The sequence below is a fragment of the Haematobia irritans genome, chromosome 1, assembly GCF_050003625.1.
Source record: "Haematobia irritans isolate KBUSLIRL chromosome 1, ASM5000362v1, whole genome shotgun sequence".
In the NCBI taxonomy this organism is placed as follows: Eukaryota; Metazoa; Arthropoda; class Insecta; order Diptera; family Muscidae; genus Haematobia; species Haematobia irritans.
In genome coordinates, this window is record NC_134397.1 from 42,601,113 (window position 1) to 42,621,404 (window position 20,292).

General features: G+C 28.0%; 1 protein-coding gene across 5 annotated transcripts in view; it reads left to right on the plus strand.

Annotated features, from left to right (window-relative positions):
* Positions 1-17,027, plus strand: part of ttk (zinc finger and BTB domain-containing protein ttk) — a 74,357-nt gene extending 57,330 nt beyond the window's left edge. For 4 of the 5 annotated variants that reach the window (XM_075290085.1, XM_075290083.1, XM_075290081.1 and 1 more), the window contains 4 exons: positions 2,938-3,298; positions 3,369-4,088; positions 4,766-4,847; positions 14,348-17,027. In XM_075290085.1, the coding sequence (XP_075146200.1) occupies positions 3,155-3,298; positions 3,369-4,088; positions 4,766-4,847; positions 14,348-16,269 (2,868 nt within the window). In that variant the 5' untranslated portion in view covers positions 2,938-3,154 and the 3' untranslated portion in view covers positions 16,270-17,027. The remainder of the gene's footprint in view (positions 1-2,937; positions 3,299-3,368; positions 4,089-4,765; positions 4,848-14,347) is intronic. The other variant, XM_075290082.1, reaches the window with a different exon arrangement.
* Positions 17,028-20,292: the final 3,265 nt, after the last annotated feature.

Here is a 20,292-nt window from a genome sequence, read left to right on the forward strand (position 1 = left end):
ATGAATTTAATGGGTGGCGGCAGCAACAATAACAAATGAAAACACTTGTTGGCTACATTGATTTTATATACCCATACATATATACATACATATGTTTTGTTTTTTTTTCTTTCTAAAGGAATTTTATAATGAGCTCATTTTTGTTACTTTGTTTTGAAAGTTGTTACATTACATTGTCATTATACAGTCTGGACTTTGGTGTAAGTTCGATGAGTATATAAAAAATAACTTCTTTTCTATTTGAAGGAAAAACAGAAATAAATTTTATTCATATTTAATGAGTTACAGAATATTTGAAGCAAATAATTATTGTTGATTCCATTTCATAGTTATTCAAATTTCTATATTCTTTTGTGGAATCATAATTAACTATTGCTCATTTTTGCGTTTTTCTAATGTTGAATTTTTTGCCTTTCTGGCAAATATTGTATTTATTTTTCGATTTTACTTTTACCAATTGATGTTTAAACATGAAGTATTTCAAGGGCATTAAAAATTTAGGTGTGGTGAATTTCTTTATATATTCACCACACCCTGTTTAATGTGAGAGAAGACTTGTTTTTCTTTAACAATTCATAAAATATAAGCAATATTTATTTTTTCGCATTATTAAGGCTTTATTTCTCCGAAATACTCATATTTTCATTTCCATTTTTATTAGTTTTTTTTTTATTATTTTATACAATAATATAATTCAATACAATTTTTCAAAATGCACCTATGGTATGAATAATAAATAAGTAATTTTTAATAGCAAGAAAATATATGACATTTTTGAGTTCTTGTAAAAACCTACATATTTTTCGTACTAACCATGTTGTATTGGTTTCAAACTGGTAAATTCGTTTCAAAATAAATTTTTAAAAATTTACCATGGATTAGGGAATATATTAGAAACTCACCACACATTATTTGGTTTGTTAAAAACATGCTCACTACGGTGTGGGAAATAAATTAGCAAATTTGCCTAATATAACGTTTTATGAACATGAGAATACTCAATAAATAGGTCTCAAATTCACCATGCCCTAGGCAATGTAGTACAGGGAATATCAAAAAATATAATAACCTTAATATAAGAAAATTTTAATTTCAAACACCACAATGGAGCCTATTTAAAATTGCCATCAGCTACACCCTCAAAAAAATCGCTTCTGTAACATATACCACAAACACATTTTGTTTCAAGCATATATATTTTCAGGATTGGTCCAAACAAAATATTGTTTGTATAGTTCAAACATATTATGTTTCACCTTAGGGTATGGTTAGGTTAGGTTAGGTTAGGTGGCAGCCCGATGTATCAGGCTCACTTAGACTATTCAGTCCATTGTGATACCACATTGGTGAACTTCTCTCACCTTAGGGCATACACTGGTAGTAAAAAATTTTAATGAAATTTTCTTTGTGTGGATATATTTTTAAGACACACATTGGTTACTTCCATTATTTTACTTGCAGCTTACTCTCTAGGTCTCTCTTTCTAAACGCATATATGTTTATAGGCTATTTCTAAATTAATATATGTTTGCATCTAAGCGTATTAAGCGTTCTAACATATTAACATATGCACTTAAAAATATTGTGTTAAAAAATTTGAGTTCCAAACATATAATTTTTATACCCAAACATATGAAAAACAGTCTTTTTCGTCCGTGTATATTCTAAGGTTGCTAATTCCTCGAATATACTCTCTCTATGGAATGGCTCTAAATTCTATGAAATTATTCGTCATTTTATTATTCACCAGAATTTTGTTACTAGTCCCTCCCCTCACGTCCATCTTTCCAGACAATTGGTCTATTTTTTATATTTTGCACAGATTTTTCTTTTCTGTTACTCTGCACACTTAAATGTCATAGTGTTATTATCCTGTGGTTTTTCTTACTAACCCCCTCGTTCACATCGGCTAGCCCACAATCTCAATGCTAATTTTATAATATACCACCACTTCCTTCTGGTGTCAACCCAATGAGTTCATATATGATGTGGTTGGTTGGTTGGTTGTTTTTTATTCCTATAATTCTGTGGTTGCTTTTTGATTCTCCTTTTTTTTACGACTGCTATGCTATTTCTTTCTATGCCTGGCAATTTAATTTTCTTTCTTTATATATTTTACACCAGAGTCTACAGCTCCTCCGAAATGCTGAATGTGAGAGAGGGATCGAGCGATCGTTTCGTCCGCTATAGGTCAGGGTGGGGTGTTGTGAAGGGGGACAATGTACGGTTTTATGTTGTTTCTGCTTTCATTCATTCATTTGCCATTAGCACAGGCTATAGCCAAACGGCCAGCCTCCACAACAGTCACTACTGCAAAGTTTTGTTGTTTCTCTTATTTGGGGTAATATGTTTGGGGGCCTGCGACAACGCGCAACAATTGGAAGAGAGGGTGGCTATGTCAGCTACCACCACAACGACACACCAAAAAGATCCTTTGTCTATTTTTAGTAGTTGGGGTAACAGAAACAGAAACATTTCTCGTTTTCTGCTTTGCTTATACGCCAATATAAAGAAATTCGAAATTTTAATTTTGTTTATCCGAGGAAAATGTTTCTTTGAAAAAGAGAAAAGTGTATCCGTGAAAGTAAAGTGGATGAAGAAATTTCGCCTTATTTTGTTGCTGTTGCTTTTTGAGATTTTTTTTCTTTCATTTCGTTTTATTTTTATCCGTGCCAGAGGAAAGGTGTATGAAAATGACGAGGCTATACATACTACTACAAGAGGCTACCAATAAAAAAAAAACATTTCTATTAAGCAACAGGCTAAATTTAGCTACGCATCAAGGAAGGAATTTTTCCTATAGTCAATCCAATATGGAATGGCTAACATAAATTCCACAAAAATAACAAAAACAATACAATTTAAATATTTTTGACAATTTTACAGTGTTTTTTTAGTTTTACTGATTTCATATTTCCTTTTTTGTTTTTATTGCAGGATTTAATCAGAAATATGTTTTAAAGGCTGTGCAGTGCCGGCACAAAATTTCCAAGACAACAGCTGAATTATTTTTACAAAAAATCAATACCTATTTTCCTCACCTACAAAAGACAATAACACATAAAAAGGATTTGAAAATATCCTTTTACTCTGAGTCTTAAATTGAATTTGAATTCTCTCCTGATACTATTAAAAACAACACAACGGCTTCCAAATGAAGATGGCTTCGCAGAGATTTTGTTTACGATGGAATAACCACCAAAGTAATTTGCTATCAGTCTTTGATCAGCTTTTACATGCAGAAACCTTCACGGATGTCACTTTGGCCGTGGACGGTCAATATCTCAAAGCACACAAAGTAAGTCGAAATGTTTTTTTTTTTAATTACGAATGTTAGCGATTGTTTAATTTGTCGTCTTTTTTTGCAGATGGTTCTCTCAGCCTGCAGTCCCTATTTCAATGCTTTATTTATTAATCATCCTGAAAAACATCCCATAGTAATTTTAAAAGATGTTCCCTACGCCGACATGAAATCCTTATTGGATTTTATGTATCGTGGTGAAGTTTCTGTGGATCAAGAACGTCTAACCGCCTTCCTAAGAGTAGCTGAAAGTCTACGTATTAAAGGTCTCACTGAAGTAAATGATGACAAACCTGCAAATAATGAGCCTACACCTCAACCACCACAGCTGCAGCGTATCCAACCATATGTGGTACAACAACAGCAGCAACAACAACAACAACGTCATAAAGTACATCAAGCATCAGCGGGTGTTGGTAATAGCAATAATAGCAATGCCTCTCAAATTGCCGGACAACAAAAATCCCAACAAGAATCGTTACTCACACTGGCATTGGCTTCAATGCCCAAACGTAAACGTGACAATGTCAATAATAATAATGAACCCCAAATTCCATCCAGCGGCCAACAGAAGCCTGGACAAGATTCTTTGCTTACATTGGCCTTAGCATCAATGCCAAAGCGTAAACGTGGCAGGCCACGTAAGCTATCTGGTAGTGATGATGGTGACTATGATGAATATGATGGTGAAATGGGTGATGGTAAAATGTGCAATGATTCATATTCCGGCAATGAAGATGGCTCAGATGATAATCAAAGGGATTCAGGCAATAATGATGATATGAATGTAAGTATAAAATTACAATTTATATACTTAAACGATATAATAGAATTAAGGAAACGATATCCCGATCACATTTCAAGCTCAAGTCAATTGTTTAATTAAAAAAAATGAGATTTTACACAAACTTTTATATTTGTAATGATATATAATCAAAAAAAATCCCTCTTTGCTCTAAATGTATTCAGAAATATATCACATTTGAAATCCAATCAAAATTAGGGTGTGGTGAATATATTTTCAAACTCACCACACCGTGGTGAATATAGAAAAATATCACATTTAATGCACACACAAAAAAATTTCACGAACATTTTTCCAATTAAAATTTTAATTGAGTTTTAAAAAATATTCAATTAAAAATTTAATTGATTCAACAAATTTTTTAATTGAAACAAAAATCAATCACAAAAATAATAGTATCAATTAATCTTTTAATTGGATCAATTAACTTTTTAATTGAGCTTCAATTAATTTTTTAATTGATACTATCATTTCTGTGATTGAAGACATTTCAATTAAAAATTAATTGGATCAATTAATTTCGTGATTGAATCAGAAAATTTTTTTTGTGTGTGCAGGGATTTGATACATTAGGTCTTGCTAAATTCTTTTATAAAATACTTCACTAAATTCGTATTTTATATTTATATTAATCCCTGTTTTCTTAAAATTCTCCATAGGAAAGTCGCGACTCACACTCACCCACCAAAAAATCACAAAATCAAGATCGAAATCAACAAAACGATGACAACAGCACTTCCGGTAAGTCCAGATTTCTTATGTCACTCTTTAATGGAACGAAATATTTTGCTAATCACCAACATAAATTTACAAAACAAACTCTCATTCCATTCGTCAATCAAAAAAATTTGTAAAAAAAAAACAAACATAGATAATCACCTGCATTTTCACATAGAAACAAGAAAAAAAAAACAACAACTTTGTATATAATTCTCTTATATTTCATAATCAAAACATATAAAAGCATTTCTTATTGAAATGTTCCATCATGAAAATAATTAGAAAATATGTTACGCGTTTTCATAGTATAGACGAAGAAGAAGTTTGAAAATAACAGATGAAATCTGTATCGGAAAAGCTAAAAGGGATTTTTTCTATAAGGCACAAAAAATCATACCAAATCGCAGCGAGCGATGGATGAATATATTTCTTGAGTTATTGTTAATCAATGTAGTGAAAGAATTGGAAAAAAATAAGTGGCAAAGTGTTTAGTGATTTTCGAATTTCGGTAGAACATACGTTTAACGTCGGCAGGTGAGTTCTAAATGCATTTCTCGAAACGTATGATGCCGTTTAAGAAATTGAACCAAAGATTAACGAAAAATTGAAAGATTTCCAAAAAAAAAACGATATTACAGTAAACATAATATGTAAAATTAAAAAAAAAAAAAAATAATAATAATAAATCTTAATGCAAGAAATAATAACAATCGGTATGAGCTTTTAGGGATTTATGGCCGACGTGTGAAAGTCGTTAAAACGTTTATTTAATACTCAAATACCATTTTCGAAAATCTTTAAACCAAAATTTAGCTAATAAAAAAAAACTAACTCTAAAGAAAAAACAAAATTTTTTCACAAAAAAAAAAAATAAACACCATTTTAGTTATTAAGATGTATTTACTATATACAGAAAATCACCGTATATAAACATATATATACACATGTAAAATAAATGGCTTGAAATCCCTATAGCTTTTCCGATCCAAATTTGATGCTGGTTTTATGTTCTCCTTTTTTTGTAAGATTCATGAATGAAAAAAAAAACATAACACACATGCAACAAGAATAAATGACTTTCTCTTTTTCGTCTAATTTTGTGATTGTTTTTTTAAACGCATTGTACATTTTCACCACACATAATTATATATATTTTTAATTTATGACGAGTTTTCTTTTCATTTTTTCGATATTGAATTTTTTTATTTTTAGATGGTAATGACAGTGATAATGATGAACCAATGGATACATCCTATATGGAACCACAATTAATGTTGGATGAATATGATGAACCTGTGGAATTCAAATTCGATCCGAATGCCACAGATTCACCATCGCAAGATAATTTATCAAATATGTCACAGCAAGCCCGCCAACAAGCATTTCTATTAGCTGCTCAACAAAAACATCACCAACAATTGGCCGAAGTTGCCGCCGCTGCAGCTGGTGGCATGCAAATGTCAGGTGTTGCGGGAGTAATGCCTAATATGTTGAATTCAATGGTCAGCATACCAAAATTGGCACCCATAGTGAAGTCTATTAAGCCAAAGATTAATAAGCGTGTAAAATTGAAGACGAATGGTGTGGATGTAAAGGTAAGCTGGTGATAAATCCATATATGTGAAGTTCATTTGCGAGAGTTCATATGATATGTGTTTTTTTTTTAAAGAATTAGTTACAAAAATTTATATTTTTATGGGATTTTTGATTTTCTAATCGAAAATATGGCTTTTGAAGTCGTTTTGAGGGTGTGGTGAATTTCTTAAAAACTCACCACACCAAGGTGAATTTCTGTAAATGGTTAAATTCTCTTAAATATTCATAAATTATGATCACTTTTAAAATTTAACCTCAAAATGTTGATATTTTATTAACATATAAGCTTATAACAGTTGTAAAGGTTGGATTTTTATTCATTCATTAAAGAAAACATTATTTTGTAATAATTCCCAACGAAACATATCATATTTTCTCTTAAGCTATATACTAAATTCGTTTTTCTAGTGAATAACAAAGGAATATCTCAAAATAATAATGCATAAAAAATATTTTATTTTAATAAAAAAAAATTGGTATAATCTGTATGGATTTTCACTGTGAAAAACGAACTAAGTTCCTTAGCTCTGCATTAGAATTTCTTCACATACTTTGTGTTTTTTTTTTTTAACTACGAATACAATTTAACATATATTTTCTTTATTTTCAGCCTTTTGCAAATGCAGATTACATGGAAATGATGGCTGGCAATTTTTTAAACACTAATCAGGCTGCAAAAATGAAATCTTTAAGTGTCAGTACCGGTAGCTTAAATGTCAACTCACCACCGCCAAAAACCAAATTGAATACATCATGTAATTCGATTATTGAGGGTGAAGGTGAAGGTTCGGTGCGTGACTACTGTACCAAAGAGGGTGAACACACGTACCGTTGCAAAGTCTGCTCTCGTGTCTACACACATATCAGTAATTTCTGCCGTCACTATGTAACCTCCCACAAGCGCAATGTAAAAGTTTATCCCTGTCCCTTCTGTTTCAAAGAGTTTACGCGAAAAGACAATATGACCGCCCACGTTAAAATTATACATAAGATAGAGAATCCCTCATCGGCTTTGGCGGCAGCCGCTGCCGGTAATGCTATACAGCTACCCGGTCAGATGTCAGCGTCGGGTTCACAAAATGTTAGTGCATCTTCGACACCCACACCACCCGATCTAAATGCGCAAACATCAAATCAATCGGGCAGTGGTTTGACTGGCCTAACATTAAATACTTCAACACCGGCAGGGGGTTCATCATCGGCGTCATCTTCTTCTGTGAGTTCACCGCCTGCTGGATCGTTAACAACACCCACCACAACAGCAACGGCGGCGGTGGCGCAGTGAAGGGCGAATGGCGATGGTCCATTTTTTTAGGTCATGGTCTAAGTGTAAATTATTAAGCAAAGGTTTTGGCTTTTTATGAAAATAGTAAACCCCCTCCCCCCCACAATTCTTTTTAAGAAAAATTAGACAAATACTTTAACAACTAAACTAAAGAGAATTTTTTTTACAAAAAAAGAGAGAAAAAGAATAATTTTACTGTTATATTGTTTTTGGGGCTACGACCATATTTGTAGCTAAAAACAAAAATATATATTTTTTTCATGGAAAACTGATAATAAACCAGAAAAAGGCTTCCAAAATATTCCAAAATCTTTAGAGAAAGAAAAACAGTTAAAAAGTTTCGCATATTGTTTCTCATGTTAATGTAATTTTTTATTATTTATATATTATGAGTATATAATTCTCATTTTCCATTAAATATAATTAAAATTATATTGCCTAACATTAGCTTTTTTATAATAACAGTTTCTAAAAAAACCCAATAAGGAAATATCGTAAAATCCTCAAAACACTTCGTTTCACAACCCCCGGTAAAAAGTTTTCTTTGTAAAAGAAACTTAAAAAAAAAAACAAGTAATTTTTCTGGGAAAAATTCATTTTTTTTTTAATTTTGTTATTTTTTATTTTAATTTAAAGTCAGAATTTCTGTTATTATTTTCCAAAACAAAAAAAAAAAAGAAAAGAACTGTTATGGTGTTTTTAGAGTTTTTCTTTTGTATGCCAAGAAACTCTTTGAACTCTTTTTTTATTATTTAGAAACATTTGTTTTTCATTTCTGTTTTTTTTTTCAATTTTCAAAAATTGTATGTCTTTCTCGAGCTTTCAAAAGCTCGCCTTCTGTTTTTTTCTTTTTGGTTTCATTTATTAATGAAAAATTATTATATTTCGTTTTGGGGTGAATCCTAAAACCTCTCCTATGCAATGCAGTTTAAAAGGCTTTCATTTGGGAGATGTTAGCTTATCTTGCCTTGCCTAATGATGATTTAGGGTTCAACCTGTTACGCTACTTTCCCTTTATAAGTTTGTGTGCAATTTATTCTTTTGTTTTAGACATTTAGTTAATAATTTAATTTTTAGTAAGCACCTTCTTTTTAAATAATACATATTTATAATTTATATATAAAATAGTTTTCATAACATTTATTTTGATTTCCACTTATCAACTACTATAAACAAAAAAAAACATCCCTCACACTGGGGCCTTAGAATAGAAAAAAAGAGAGAAAAAATTCAATATTCACCACAGTGTGCCTTAACACTATTCACTATTCTCCTATTGAAAAAGAAGTGATTTTTTTTTAAATGGAAAACTCACCTAAAACTGCGTTAAAAAAAACTAGTACATACTTTATATAAAGCAAAAAACAAAACAAACGTATCAAAATCAAAGAAAATTAGTTAAATTTTTTTCCACAATCTATGGTAAATTAAGTTAAACTTACATTTTTTATATACATACATAAAACAAAAAAAAAACTCGATAACAAAAACCACAAAAACAAAATCGCTTAGTTAAAATCGCATATTGAAAATATCTACCTTGTTGCCTTCAAATGAAGCTAATTCTCTTTAACTTTAATAACTAAAGAAAAATATCATACAAAAAACTTATTATTTTTTTGTAAATTAATTGAATTGCTGGTTATTTTTTATTAAAACTTTCAACAACCACAAAAAAAATATAAAAAGCAAAACACTCGTTTTAAGTATGTTGTCTTGGAAAGCATGTGCTGCTTCCTCCTTACAACCAACTCCCATCCAATTCCCAAGTCATGAATCTACCACCAAACTCTGTTCTTTCTTTCTTTTGTCTAGACATAAATGTTACATTTGTTTTCTCTTGTAATATATAAACATTTTGTTTTTTATATATTTATATAATTTTTTTGTAAAAGAAAATATATAAATCGGAGGCTTAATAAAATCGCCAAAGAACTTTTTTAAATTACCCCATAATTAATTATTAAAAGAAAATAAAAATAATGAATGCGAAAGAAAGAAAATTAAGTAAGCATTACAAAAAGGAATTACAAGAACAACAATCAACCAACCACAATAACACAATGGAAAAAATAACCCCCAGCAATATGGTTAATGTTTTATCATTATAGTAATGTTAATTAATTATTATTTTTTTATTATTTGTATAATTTTTTTTTTAAATTAATTTTTATGTACAGCATTAAAAACAACAAAAGATTATTATATATAATATATAATTTAAATAAATCAATTAATTATTATTAAAAAGAGAAATCAACAAAAATTAAACAATCAACACACACAAAAAACAAACCAATTTGTTTTAATTTTCAATTGCAATTTTACAGGCTAACGTTCATAGGAGAATAAAGTATGAAATAGGAAATAATATCATTAACTCTCTTATCAGACCGAAATGAATTTATAATTTTATTCGGATAAAAAAATTAGCAAAAAAAAATTCACCAAAATACTGACATTTCAGTATGTATGTATGCTGTTGCAAAATATCCTATTGTATGCTGTTTTAGCAAAGCAAAAACACTGCTAAAATAGCAGTTTTTTGTCTGCTGAAAAATAGAGTAATCGCAATAGATTTTCTATGAGTATATATATACAGGTCATGATAATAATCATAAATTTAAAAATACAAAAAAAGGTATAGGAAATTTCTAATATTTTTTGAAATAATTGACCTCATAGAAATTTATTGGCAAGAGCAAAAAAAGTTGTGCTGTAACAGTGAAAAATCTACCGAAAATATAGAGAAAAGCTTAATGAGAATCAAAAAATCGATATTTCGATTTTTTTCAATAGTTCGACTTTTTCTAAATTTAGAAAAAATAGATTTTTTGAACTATTAAAATTTTGATATTTGCCATTATTGAAAATCAATTTCTGACTTATACATAAGCGTAGTAAGGCCTCAGGGGGGAGGGCTTAGCCCCCTCCAGAAAAAAATTAACCCCCCCCTAGAATGTGAAAACCTATATATGATTTTCCATTATATATTGTTACTGCCATAGCCCCCTTGATTAAAAATGTCTAGATACGGCAATGGACTTATACCAAATGAATTTTGTAAGTAGACACAACAGAAAAGCTAAAACAGCAAAAATCCTGCTGAAAAATAAAAGGCAGCAATTGTTTGCTAAAATAACAAACATTGTTTAGTACTTTTTAATCTCAACTAAAATAAAACATATTTTAGTTTGGTTGAAACAAACAAATAAGTTTAAAACTTCAGTGGCTATCGTAACTAAATAAATACTATATAATAAAAATATGTCTTGACCTAGCAGGAATACACAAAAAATAGATTTGGTTCTTAAAAATACTTTCGTTAACATTTTAGAATATACAAATTTAAATTTGTTTTGGTTGCTAAACCACAAAGTGTAACAATATAATAGCAAACACTGATTGTTGTATTTAGCAGGATTTTTTCCAAGAGTGCAGAAAAGTTAGTATCATATAATAAATGGGTTTACTTCCAAATTTTGATAAAATTGTAATAGCCGAAAATAGTTAAATATTTCGGCTGATATAGTTTGCTATTCCGTCCCTCCCCGTGTCGAAAATGTTTCAGAAACACGGTTGCCAATCAAGCCAGTCTACCAAAATTTTAAGAATTTTTTAACAAAAACAACCAAACAGAAAATCTTATTTTTCAAAATTTTATTTCTATAGAAAATTTTGCCAAAAAATTATTTCTATAGAAAATTTTATCAAAACTTTATTTCTATAGATAATTTTGTCAAATTTTATTTCTATAGTAAATTTTGTCAAAATTTTATTTCTATCGAAAATTTTGTCGAAAATTTTATTTCTATAGAAAACTTTGTCGAAAATTGTATATCTATAGAAAACTTTGTCGAAAATTCTATTTCTGTAGAAAATTTTGTTATAATTTTATTTCAGAAATTTGATTTTAACCGATCTTTCTTTTATTCAATAGAAAATAATTATTCAAGCTTGAGATCGTTTTTTTTTTTTGTATACAAATCATTTTTATTGTAGATCTACTCCTGATGAAGCAATTCAATGTAATTGCGAAATATTGAAGAATAAAGAAACCAATACATACAAACAAAAGCGATCTCAAGCTTGAATAATTATTTTCTATTGTATAATTTTATTTCTATAGAATTTTTTCCGAAAGTTCTATTTCTATAGAAAATTTTTTCTAAATTTTATTTCTATAGAAAATGTTGCCAAATTTAATTTCTATAGAAAATTTTGTCAAAACTTTATTTCTGTAGTAAATTTCGTCAAAATTTTATTTGTATAGAAAATTTTATTTCTATAGAAAATTTTGTTAACATTTTATATCCATGAAAATTTTGTTAAAATTTTATTTCTGTAAAAAAATTTTGTCAAAATTTTATTTCTATAGAAATTTTTTCGAAAGTTTTATTTCTATAGAAAATTTTGCCAAAATTTCATTTCTATAGAAAATTTTGTCAAAATTTTATTTCTATAGAAAATTTTGTAAAAATTTAATTCTATAGAAAATTTTGTTAACTTTTTATATCCATAACAATTTTGTTTAAATTTTATTTCTGTAAAAAATTGTGTCAAAATTTTATTTCTATAGAATTTTTTTCGAAAGTTTTATTTCTATAGAAAATTTTGTTAAAATTTTATTTCTATAGAAAATGTTGCCAAAATTTCATTTCTGTAGAAAATTTTGTCAAAATTTTATTTCTATAGAAAATTTTTTAAAAATTTAATTCTATAGAAAATTTTGTTAACTTTTTATATCCATAACAATTTTGTTTAAATTTTATTTCTGTAAAAAATTTTGTAAAAATTGTATTTCTATAGAATTTTTTTTCGAAAGTTTTATTTCTATAGAAATTTTTTTCGAAAGTTTTATTTCTATAGAAAATTTTGTCGAAAATTTTATTTCTATAGTAAATTTTGTCAAAATTTTATTTCTATAGTAAATTTTGTCAAAATTTTATTTCTATATTAATTTTGTCAAAATTTTATATAGAAAATTTTGTCAAAATTTTATTTCTATAGAAAATTTTGTTAACATTTTATTTCTATAGAAAATTTAGCCAAAATTTCATTTCTATAGAAAATTTTGTCAAAATTTTATTTCTATAGAAAATTTTGTAAAAATTTAATTCTGTAGACACTTTTGTTAACTTTTTATATCCATGAAAATTTTGTTAAAATTTTATTTCTGTAGAAATTTTTTTCGAAAGTTTTATTTCTATAGTACATTTTGTCAAAATTTTATTTCTATAGAAAATGTTGCCAAAATTTCATTGCTATATAAAATTTTGTCAAAATTTTATTTTTACAGAAAATTTTGTCAAAATTTTATTTCTATAGAAATTTTTTTTTCGAAAATTTTATTTCTACAGAATATTTTGTCAAAACTTTATTTCTATAGAAAATTTTGTCATAATTTTATTTCTATAGAAATTTTTTCGAAAGTTTTATTTCTATAGAAAATTTTGTTGAAAAGTTTATTTCTATAAAAAAAAAATTTTATCAAAATTTTATTTCTATAGAAAATTTTGTCGAAATTTTATTTCTAAAGAAAAATTTGTCAAAATTTTATTTCTATAGAAAATTTTGTCCAAATTTTATGTCTATAGAAAATTTTGTCAACATTTTATTTCTATAGAAAATTTTGTCAATATTTTATTTCTATAGAAAATTTTGCCAAAATTTTATTTCTATAAAAAATTTTGTCAAATTTTTATTTCTATAGAAAGTTGTGTTAACATTTTATATAATGTAAATTTTGTTAAAATTTTATTTCTATAAAAAATTTTGTCCAAACGTTATTTCTATAGAATTTTTTTCGAAAGTTTTATTTCTATAGAAAATTTTGTCGAAAACTTTATTTCTATAAAAAAATTTTGTCAAAATTTTATTTCAATAGAAAATTTTGTTAACATTTTATATCCATGAAAATTTGTTAAAATTTTATTTCTATAAAAAATTTTGTCAAAATGTTATTTCTATAGAATTTTTTTCGAAAGTTTTATTTCTATAGAAATTTTTTTCGAAAACTTTATTTCTATAAAAAATTTTGTTAAAATTTTATTTCTATAGTAAATTTTGTCAAAATTTTTTTTCTAAAGAAAAATTTGTCAAAATTTTATTTCTATAGAAAATTTTGTCAAAATTTTATTTCTATAGAAAATTTTGTCAAAATTTTATTTCTATAGAAAATTTTGTCAAAATTTTATTTCTATAGAAAATTTTATCAAAATTTTATTTCTATAAAAATGTTTGTCAAAATTTTATTTCTATAGAAAATTTTGTCAAAATTTTATTTCTATAGAAAAATTTTGTCAAAAATTTTATTTCTATAGAAAATTTTGTCAAAAATGTTATTTCTTTAGAAAAATTTTGTCAAAAATTTTATTTCTATAGAAAATTTTGTCAAAAATGTTATTTCTATAGAAAAATTGTGAAGTACCTCTTCGTTGGAGAGGAATATTTTGCAAAATCTATCAATACATATACAATTCTAGCAATCTACCATTTTTGGTAGAATTCTACCAACAGCTGACTTTGTTTTGCGTTGTATTTTCAGAACTCATTTTATCGTAATGGAATTTTCAGATTTTTTTGACCATCACAACACAGTGACTAATTTTATGATATCATTGTTTTATTTACTTTACAGTACATCTGGTCACCAGCAGTCCCGAATTATCACAAAGACTTTTTGGCAGTAACTCAGTTACAGGCAGTAGTTGCACAATCACAACGAATGCATCGACCAATAACACAGCAATGATTTCCTTAGTGTCACAACATTCAACGGCATCAGAGATAGCTCCTACATCTCATACACAACAGGCTAACAGCAAGCCAATCCAATCCATAGAATTCAATGATAATTTAAATGTTCATTTGCCCACTGTATTGGGTTTGAAATATAAAAATACAAATTTGCAAAGCACCACAATGCCACAGGGCTCTCAATTAGGTGGAGGACAAACGTCGTCGTCGTCTACATCACAAAAAGACTCAACACAGAATATGCAATCATCACATCTGCAGCAGCAGCAGCAACAACATCAATCACAAACTCCCCATCAACACACACCGATAGTTTCTAATCCCAATTCTTTGTTAAAACAACAATTACGTGCTGGTCTCAAAGATCTCATCGATGTTACCTTGGTCAATGCTAATAGTATAACAACATCAACAAGCACCACAAATACTACAACCTTAACGCCACAAATAGCCCCACCGAATATGGTAGTTTCATCTACGCCTATGGATACCCAGGAAGCTTGTTCGGCTTTGCAATCACTGGCCACAGCGGCTGAACGTCAGGCAGCCCAAAATAGCATACAACCACCATCGGCCAATAATTTACATCATCAATTCCTTTTGCATATGGCAGCCAATCCGATAATGAAACCAACGGGTGACTTCTTCCAACAGCATCAAAATGCTTTACTACTCGCAGAAGATGACAATAATATCGATTTACTTATGGATCAAAGTGATAAATCTGATCCGGAAATGTTGACATTAGCCGATGAAAATGCTGGCCTAGACTATAGTACAGGCAATGAGACTGGTGGACCCCAGGGAGATAATGAAAATCTCGATAATTCCACTAACAATAGTGTTTCCTCTTCGAATCTTGGAGGCGGCCATAATAGTAGTAGTAATACCCCACGCAGTAAGAACAACAATGGTAAACCCATACAACGACGTCGTGTTCGACGTAAAGCGCAATCATCCATAGATGATCAGGCTGAACAATTAACGGAAATGTCTGTTCGAGGATTGGATCTTTTCCGTTATGCCTCCGTAACGGAGGGGGTTTATCAGTGTACTGAATGTGCCAAGGAGAATATGCAAAAGACTTTCAAGAATAAATACAGCTTCCAGCGTCATGCCTTCCTTTACCATGAGGGTAAACATCGTAAAGTATTTCCTTGTCCTTTGTGTGGTAAAGAATTCTCTAGACCCGATAAAATGAAGAATCACATGAAAATGACCCATGAATCATTTGTGGCCAAGGAGATACAAAATTTTAATCCTTTAAATTATTTGATTAGTGCTGCTGCAGCAGGAGAAATACAAGCCTCATTTCCCCACAACACCAGTAGTGCCAGTGGTGGCAATACGGGCAATACATCACAGCCATTATTAGGTCAATTGCAATCTTCAAATCCTGCTCTGAGTATTATGATTAATAATAATGGTGACAATGTTAACGAGGAAGGTCTAAATCTTTCGCATGGCGAATGTTCTAAAGAGAATCAAATGTTCCGGGATCGAAACGATCAACAACAACAGCAACAGATGAAATTTCCCTCTGATATAGAAATTAAGAATGAAATTGTAATCTCACCTTCACCCTCGCCTCCTCCTCATCCTTCTCCTGCTACTCCAACACAACCACTGATAAAAGTATCGAATGCTTTATCGCATCAATTGCCCTCGGGCACTTCAGTTTCCTTGGCAGAAACTTCATTGTCTCTATTAAAGTCCGTAGCTCAAAATACAACAACGTCAGCGGTTGTAACAACCACTAGCGCAGCTCAATTAAATGCACAAAGACTGGAAGAGGTAAAATAAATGGCCATTATTTAGGTTTTGTTGTTCTTTTTGCACAAAACTAAACAGGTAACTGAAAAGTAAATCAATCACAATAAATACTAACATTTATAGAAAATGTATGAATTCAAATGTCTTTCAAAGAATTGTTTTTCAGTTCAATTCAAATACAATCTGGGATGTTTGTGTTTATTGGGATACCGTTAACTACAAATGAAAAGACTTTAAATTTCACAAAAGGATATTTTTTTGTGAAATACTTACAAATACTTACAAATACTTACTCACCACCATACGCATATTGTTTGCACAATAATTTAGAATAATAATAATTGTATTTTTTAATATAGAATTTTAGGTCTATATATAGAATATAAGTATCTTGTAATTAAGTTTATATATGATATATCGAATCCGTCCAATTTTCTTAAAATCAATTGAATTATGTAAAAAATATTTAGCATTTAAAATTATTACGTTTATTATTATTATTTTTTTTTGTATTTTATGAAAAATATATGCACACGATCCGAGGGTTGTCATAAAACAAGCCAATCTTATGGCCTGTTTAGCTATGAAGACTAACGAATTCGATTCTGGCAATCTTAATTTAGTATTCTCAATCTATATGGGAAATATTTTAGAGTTCCAGATATTAAAAAATATAGTATATTATCATAGGTCAAGTAGATAAGCCAGCAATAACCACATTGTTTTTTCAAAGTAGACAAAAGTCCTAAAATAAAAATTCAATATAAGCTCCTTATAATTTAGATATATATGACAGTTTCCTCAACTTCCGATTAGCTTACTCACACGCCAGTTATATACCACCGATTAGTAAAATTTTTGTAAGGGTCAGCTGTTTTATTAGTGCGATATTTTTTAAAAGCATATCGACCCTTTTATACACAGAAAAATTGTCACCAATATTTTTCCAATTACATTTTTAATTGAATTTTAAAAAATATTCTCTTGAAAAATGTTTCTTATCCTTCGATTAATAATTAACTGGAGGATATACCGCCGGTTTAATTGACATTGGCGACGGATACTGTCATTACTGTGATTGAAGAAATTTCATTTAAAAATCAATTGGACTAATTAATTGGGATTATCTGTGTATGTTCCATCCAGTGGAAACTACTTGTAAAATTTTCGCCAGTATCATGAAGTTGCATTTCATCAAATTGTTATTTTCGTAAATCACGATAGCGATAGCTTATTGTGAATAATTTTTCCTATTTGAAATTGCTAAACAGCAAATAAAAAAATATATTTTATTTTACTAACTTTCAATGGATTAAAAAAACTAACAAAAGCGTCAAAAAGAAGATGTGTGTAATAACATATTTTTAAAATATTTTTTTCAAACTTTATTCGTCCGAATTATTTCGAGTGTGATACTGGCTGATTTGGGCAATAAAAGCTATGTCCATAAACTTAAGTGATATTTGAGATTGTTGATACAAATTAAAATTTATAATTTTAATTCAATTAATTTTCCTTAATATAGAAAATATTATAATGGCCTTTAATTTGTGAAAACCATCACACCCTTTGGACTAAGTGAGTAGTTAGTATTTTTTTAATTTATGCTTTATTATTATTATAATTTTTTTTTTTTTTCAACTATAAAAACAGCCAATACAGTATTTTTTGGAGACATTTCTATCAAAATGTGTTTTCTTAAAATACGATATCTTGCAAATTAACTCATTTGCAAGAAATCGTATTTAAAATCAAGTTTAGTTCAAATAATTATCAAGCGTTTGTCTACATCCTGTCAGCTTATCAGCCAGTACTATATACCCACTAGATTTTCAGAATAGGGCTTCCAATTTATGCTTTTATTATTCTATACAAAACGAAAGTTTGCAAATATTTAAACATTCTTCTTCTAATAATACTTTAGAAAATTTTTGATCCCATGATTGGATGGTAATTGCTAAACCGAAGAACTTAAAAAATATTTTATTCATGTTTTTGTTGCAAGGTTCGCCAACAAGGCAATTGCATTTTTGCAGGTGGTTTCTTAGCCATATGCTCTCCCTATGCTGAGGAGAATTTTAAGTGTTTCAAAACTTTTATAAGTGCTAATAGCATTTGAACTCTGCTCTAATAAGATGTCTCTTGGCATTGAGCTAAACATACACAGAAAAAAAATTCACCAAATTTTTTTCAATTAAAGTCTTAATTGAGTTGTAAAAAATATTCAATTAAAAATTTAATTGATTCAGCAATTTTTTAATTGAAACAAAAATTAATTAATTTTTTAATTGATACTATAGTATTTCAATTAAAAAATTGGATCAATTAATTTCGTGATTGAATCACAATTTGTTTTTGTGTGTAGAATCGGGTAGCACGACTGAATAGCCTAAGAGAGCCTAAAATAATGGGCTGGCCCTATATCTAACCTACTCAAGGATAGGTTACATGAAACAAACACATTTTGTAGCAGGCAATGGGTGTAATAGGGTTGACAATGTAGGATTTTTGTTATATATATTTTTTTAATTTCATTTTCTATTTTGTTGGAAATGTCCGTCCTTTTTTACTTTTTCTAATATATGTTTTTTAAACATATATTTTCTATTTTTTCTTTCCTATATTAATGTTTTAATTAAAAAAAAAAATACATAAAATGTTGATATTTTGAAGATTTATTTCGATTCCTTTATTTTGTAAATCGTTGTTCGGTTTTAAACTATTGTATAAAAATCATAACGTTTTGTTATGATATCAAACATAACAATTATGAGCAATTAACATTTGTTTAAAGCATTTTTATTTGTGATTTTATTTTTTTAAAAAATGTATTATTTTTAATTTTTTTTATTACAAAAAAATCCTTATTATTATGTAAATATTACTATTGACAAAAACACAAATACTCACAGTGTATTTAATTATTAAGAATGAAAACAAAAAAACAAACAGAAGACATTTAAAATGTGTGGGTGTGCAATTAAAAGTAAATAAAAATGAGTTAATTAAAACTTAGACTTAAAACTTAGGCTTAAAAAAATCTTAGGGAAAATGTAAGAAAAAAACTCCCTTAATTCTCCTACATGATATAAACTTACACATAACATACACTCGAAAAAATTGATTATCTATATAATAGTAAAAATATCTGCCTCGATAGCATCGGTTGTATTTTTTTTTTTTGGTTTTTGAAAAAGTAAAAGCAGACTGTTTATTAGGAAAACTATTGTTGATAATTAAAGCAGAGAAATTACTGCTCAGTGGCTATATTACTGCTTTGAGTGTATATATGTATCAATTTTTATTTACAAGACTTTTTGTTTAATTAAAAAAAAAATAATAATTAAAAAAGAAGTAAACTCATTTTTAGAAGATATTAAAAAAAAATACAATATAAATTTAAAGAACATGCTGAATAATTTATCTCCTTAGTTTATGGAATTTTAAAATATGTTATGTTTTTTATTACTCATACTTAAGACTTACTTAAATGCAAAACACAAGTCAAGAAACAACAAAACACATTATTAAACTTCCAGTGTACAACAACTATAAAATATTATTATATGTATTTTATTAAAAACAATAATAATAATGTATATCACAAAGCTATATTTGTGGGCCTTGGACGAATTGCAACAATAAAACATAATTCTCAATATAACATAATTGAAAAGCACATATTTTTTTTCAATATGCCATTCGACTAATGCTTTAAATAAAACTTAAAAGTAAAATTATGTATGTATTAAGTTTAGTCTAGTAAAGCAATGTACTATTGAAAATATAAAACTTAAGCAATAAAAAATATCTGCATCATGAAACGCATAAGCAATAATTTTATTTAATATTTTTCACAAAAATATATATGTATATTTTTTTTAATCTAGAACTATTTTTAAATGAAACAAACCTACTTAATGCAATTATACGCTCAACTTTATTGTATACAAAACACAAAAATCTACAATATTCTTAAATATATCTATATAATTGTAATATGTATGCAAAATGCAAATTTAATATAAATGAAATGAATAAATAATATTTTAA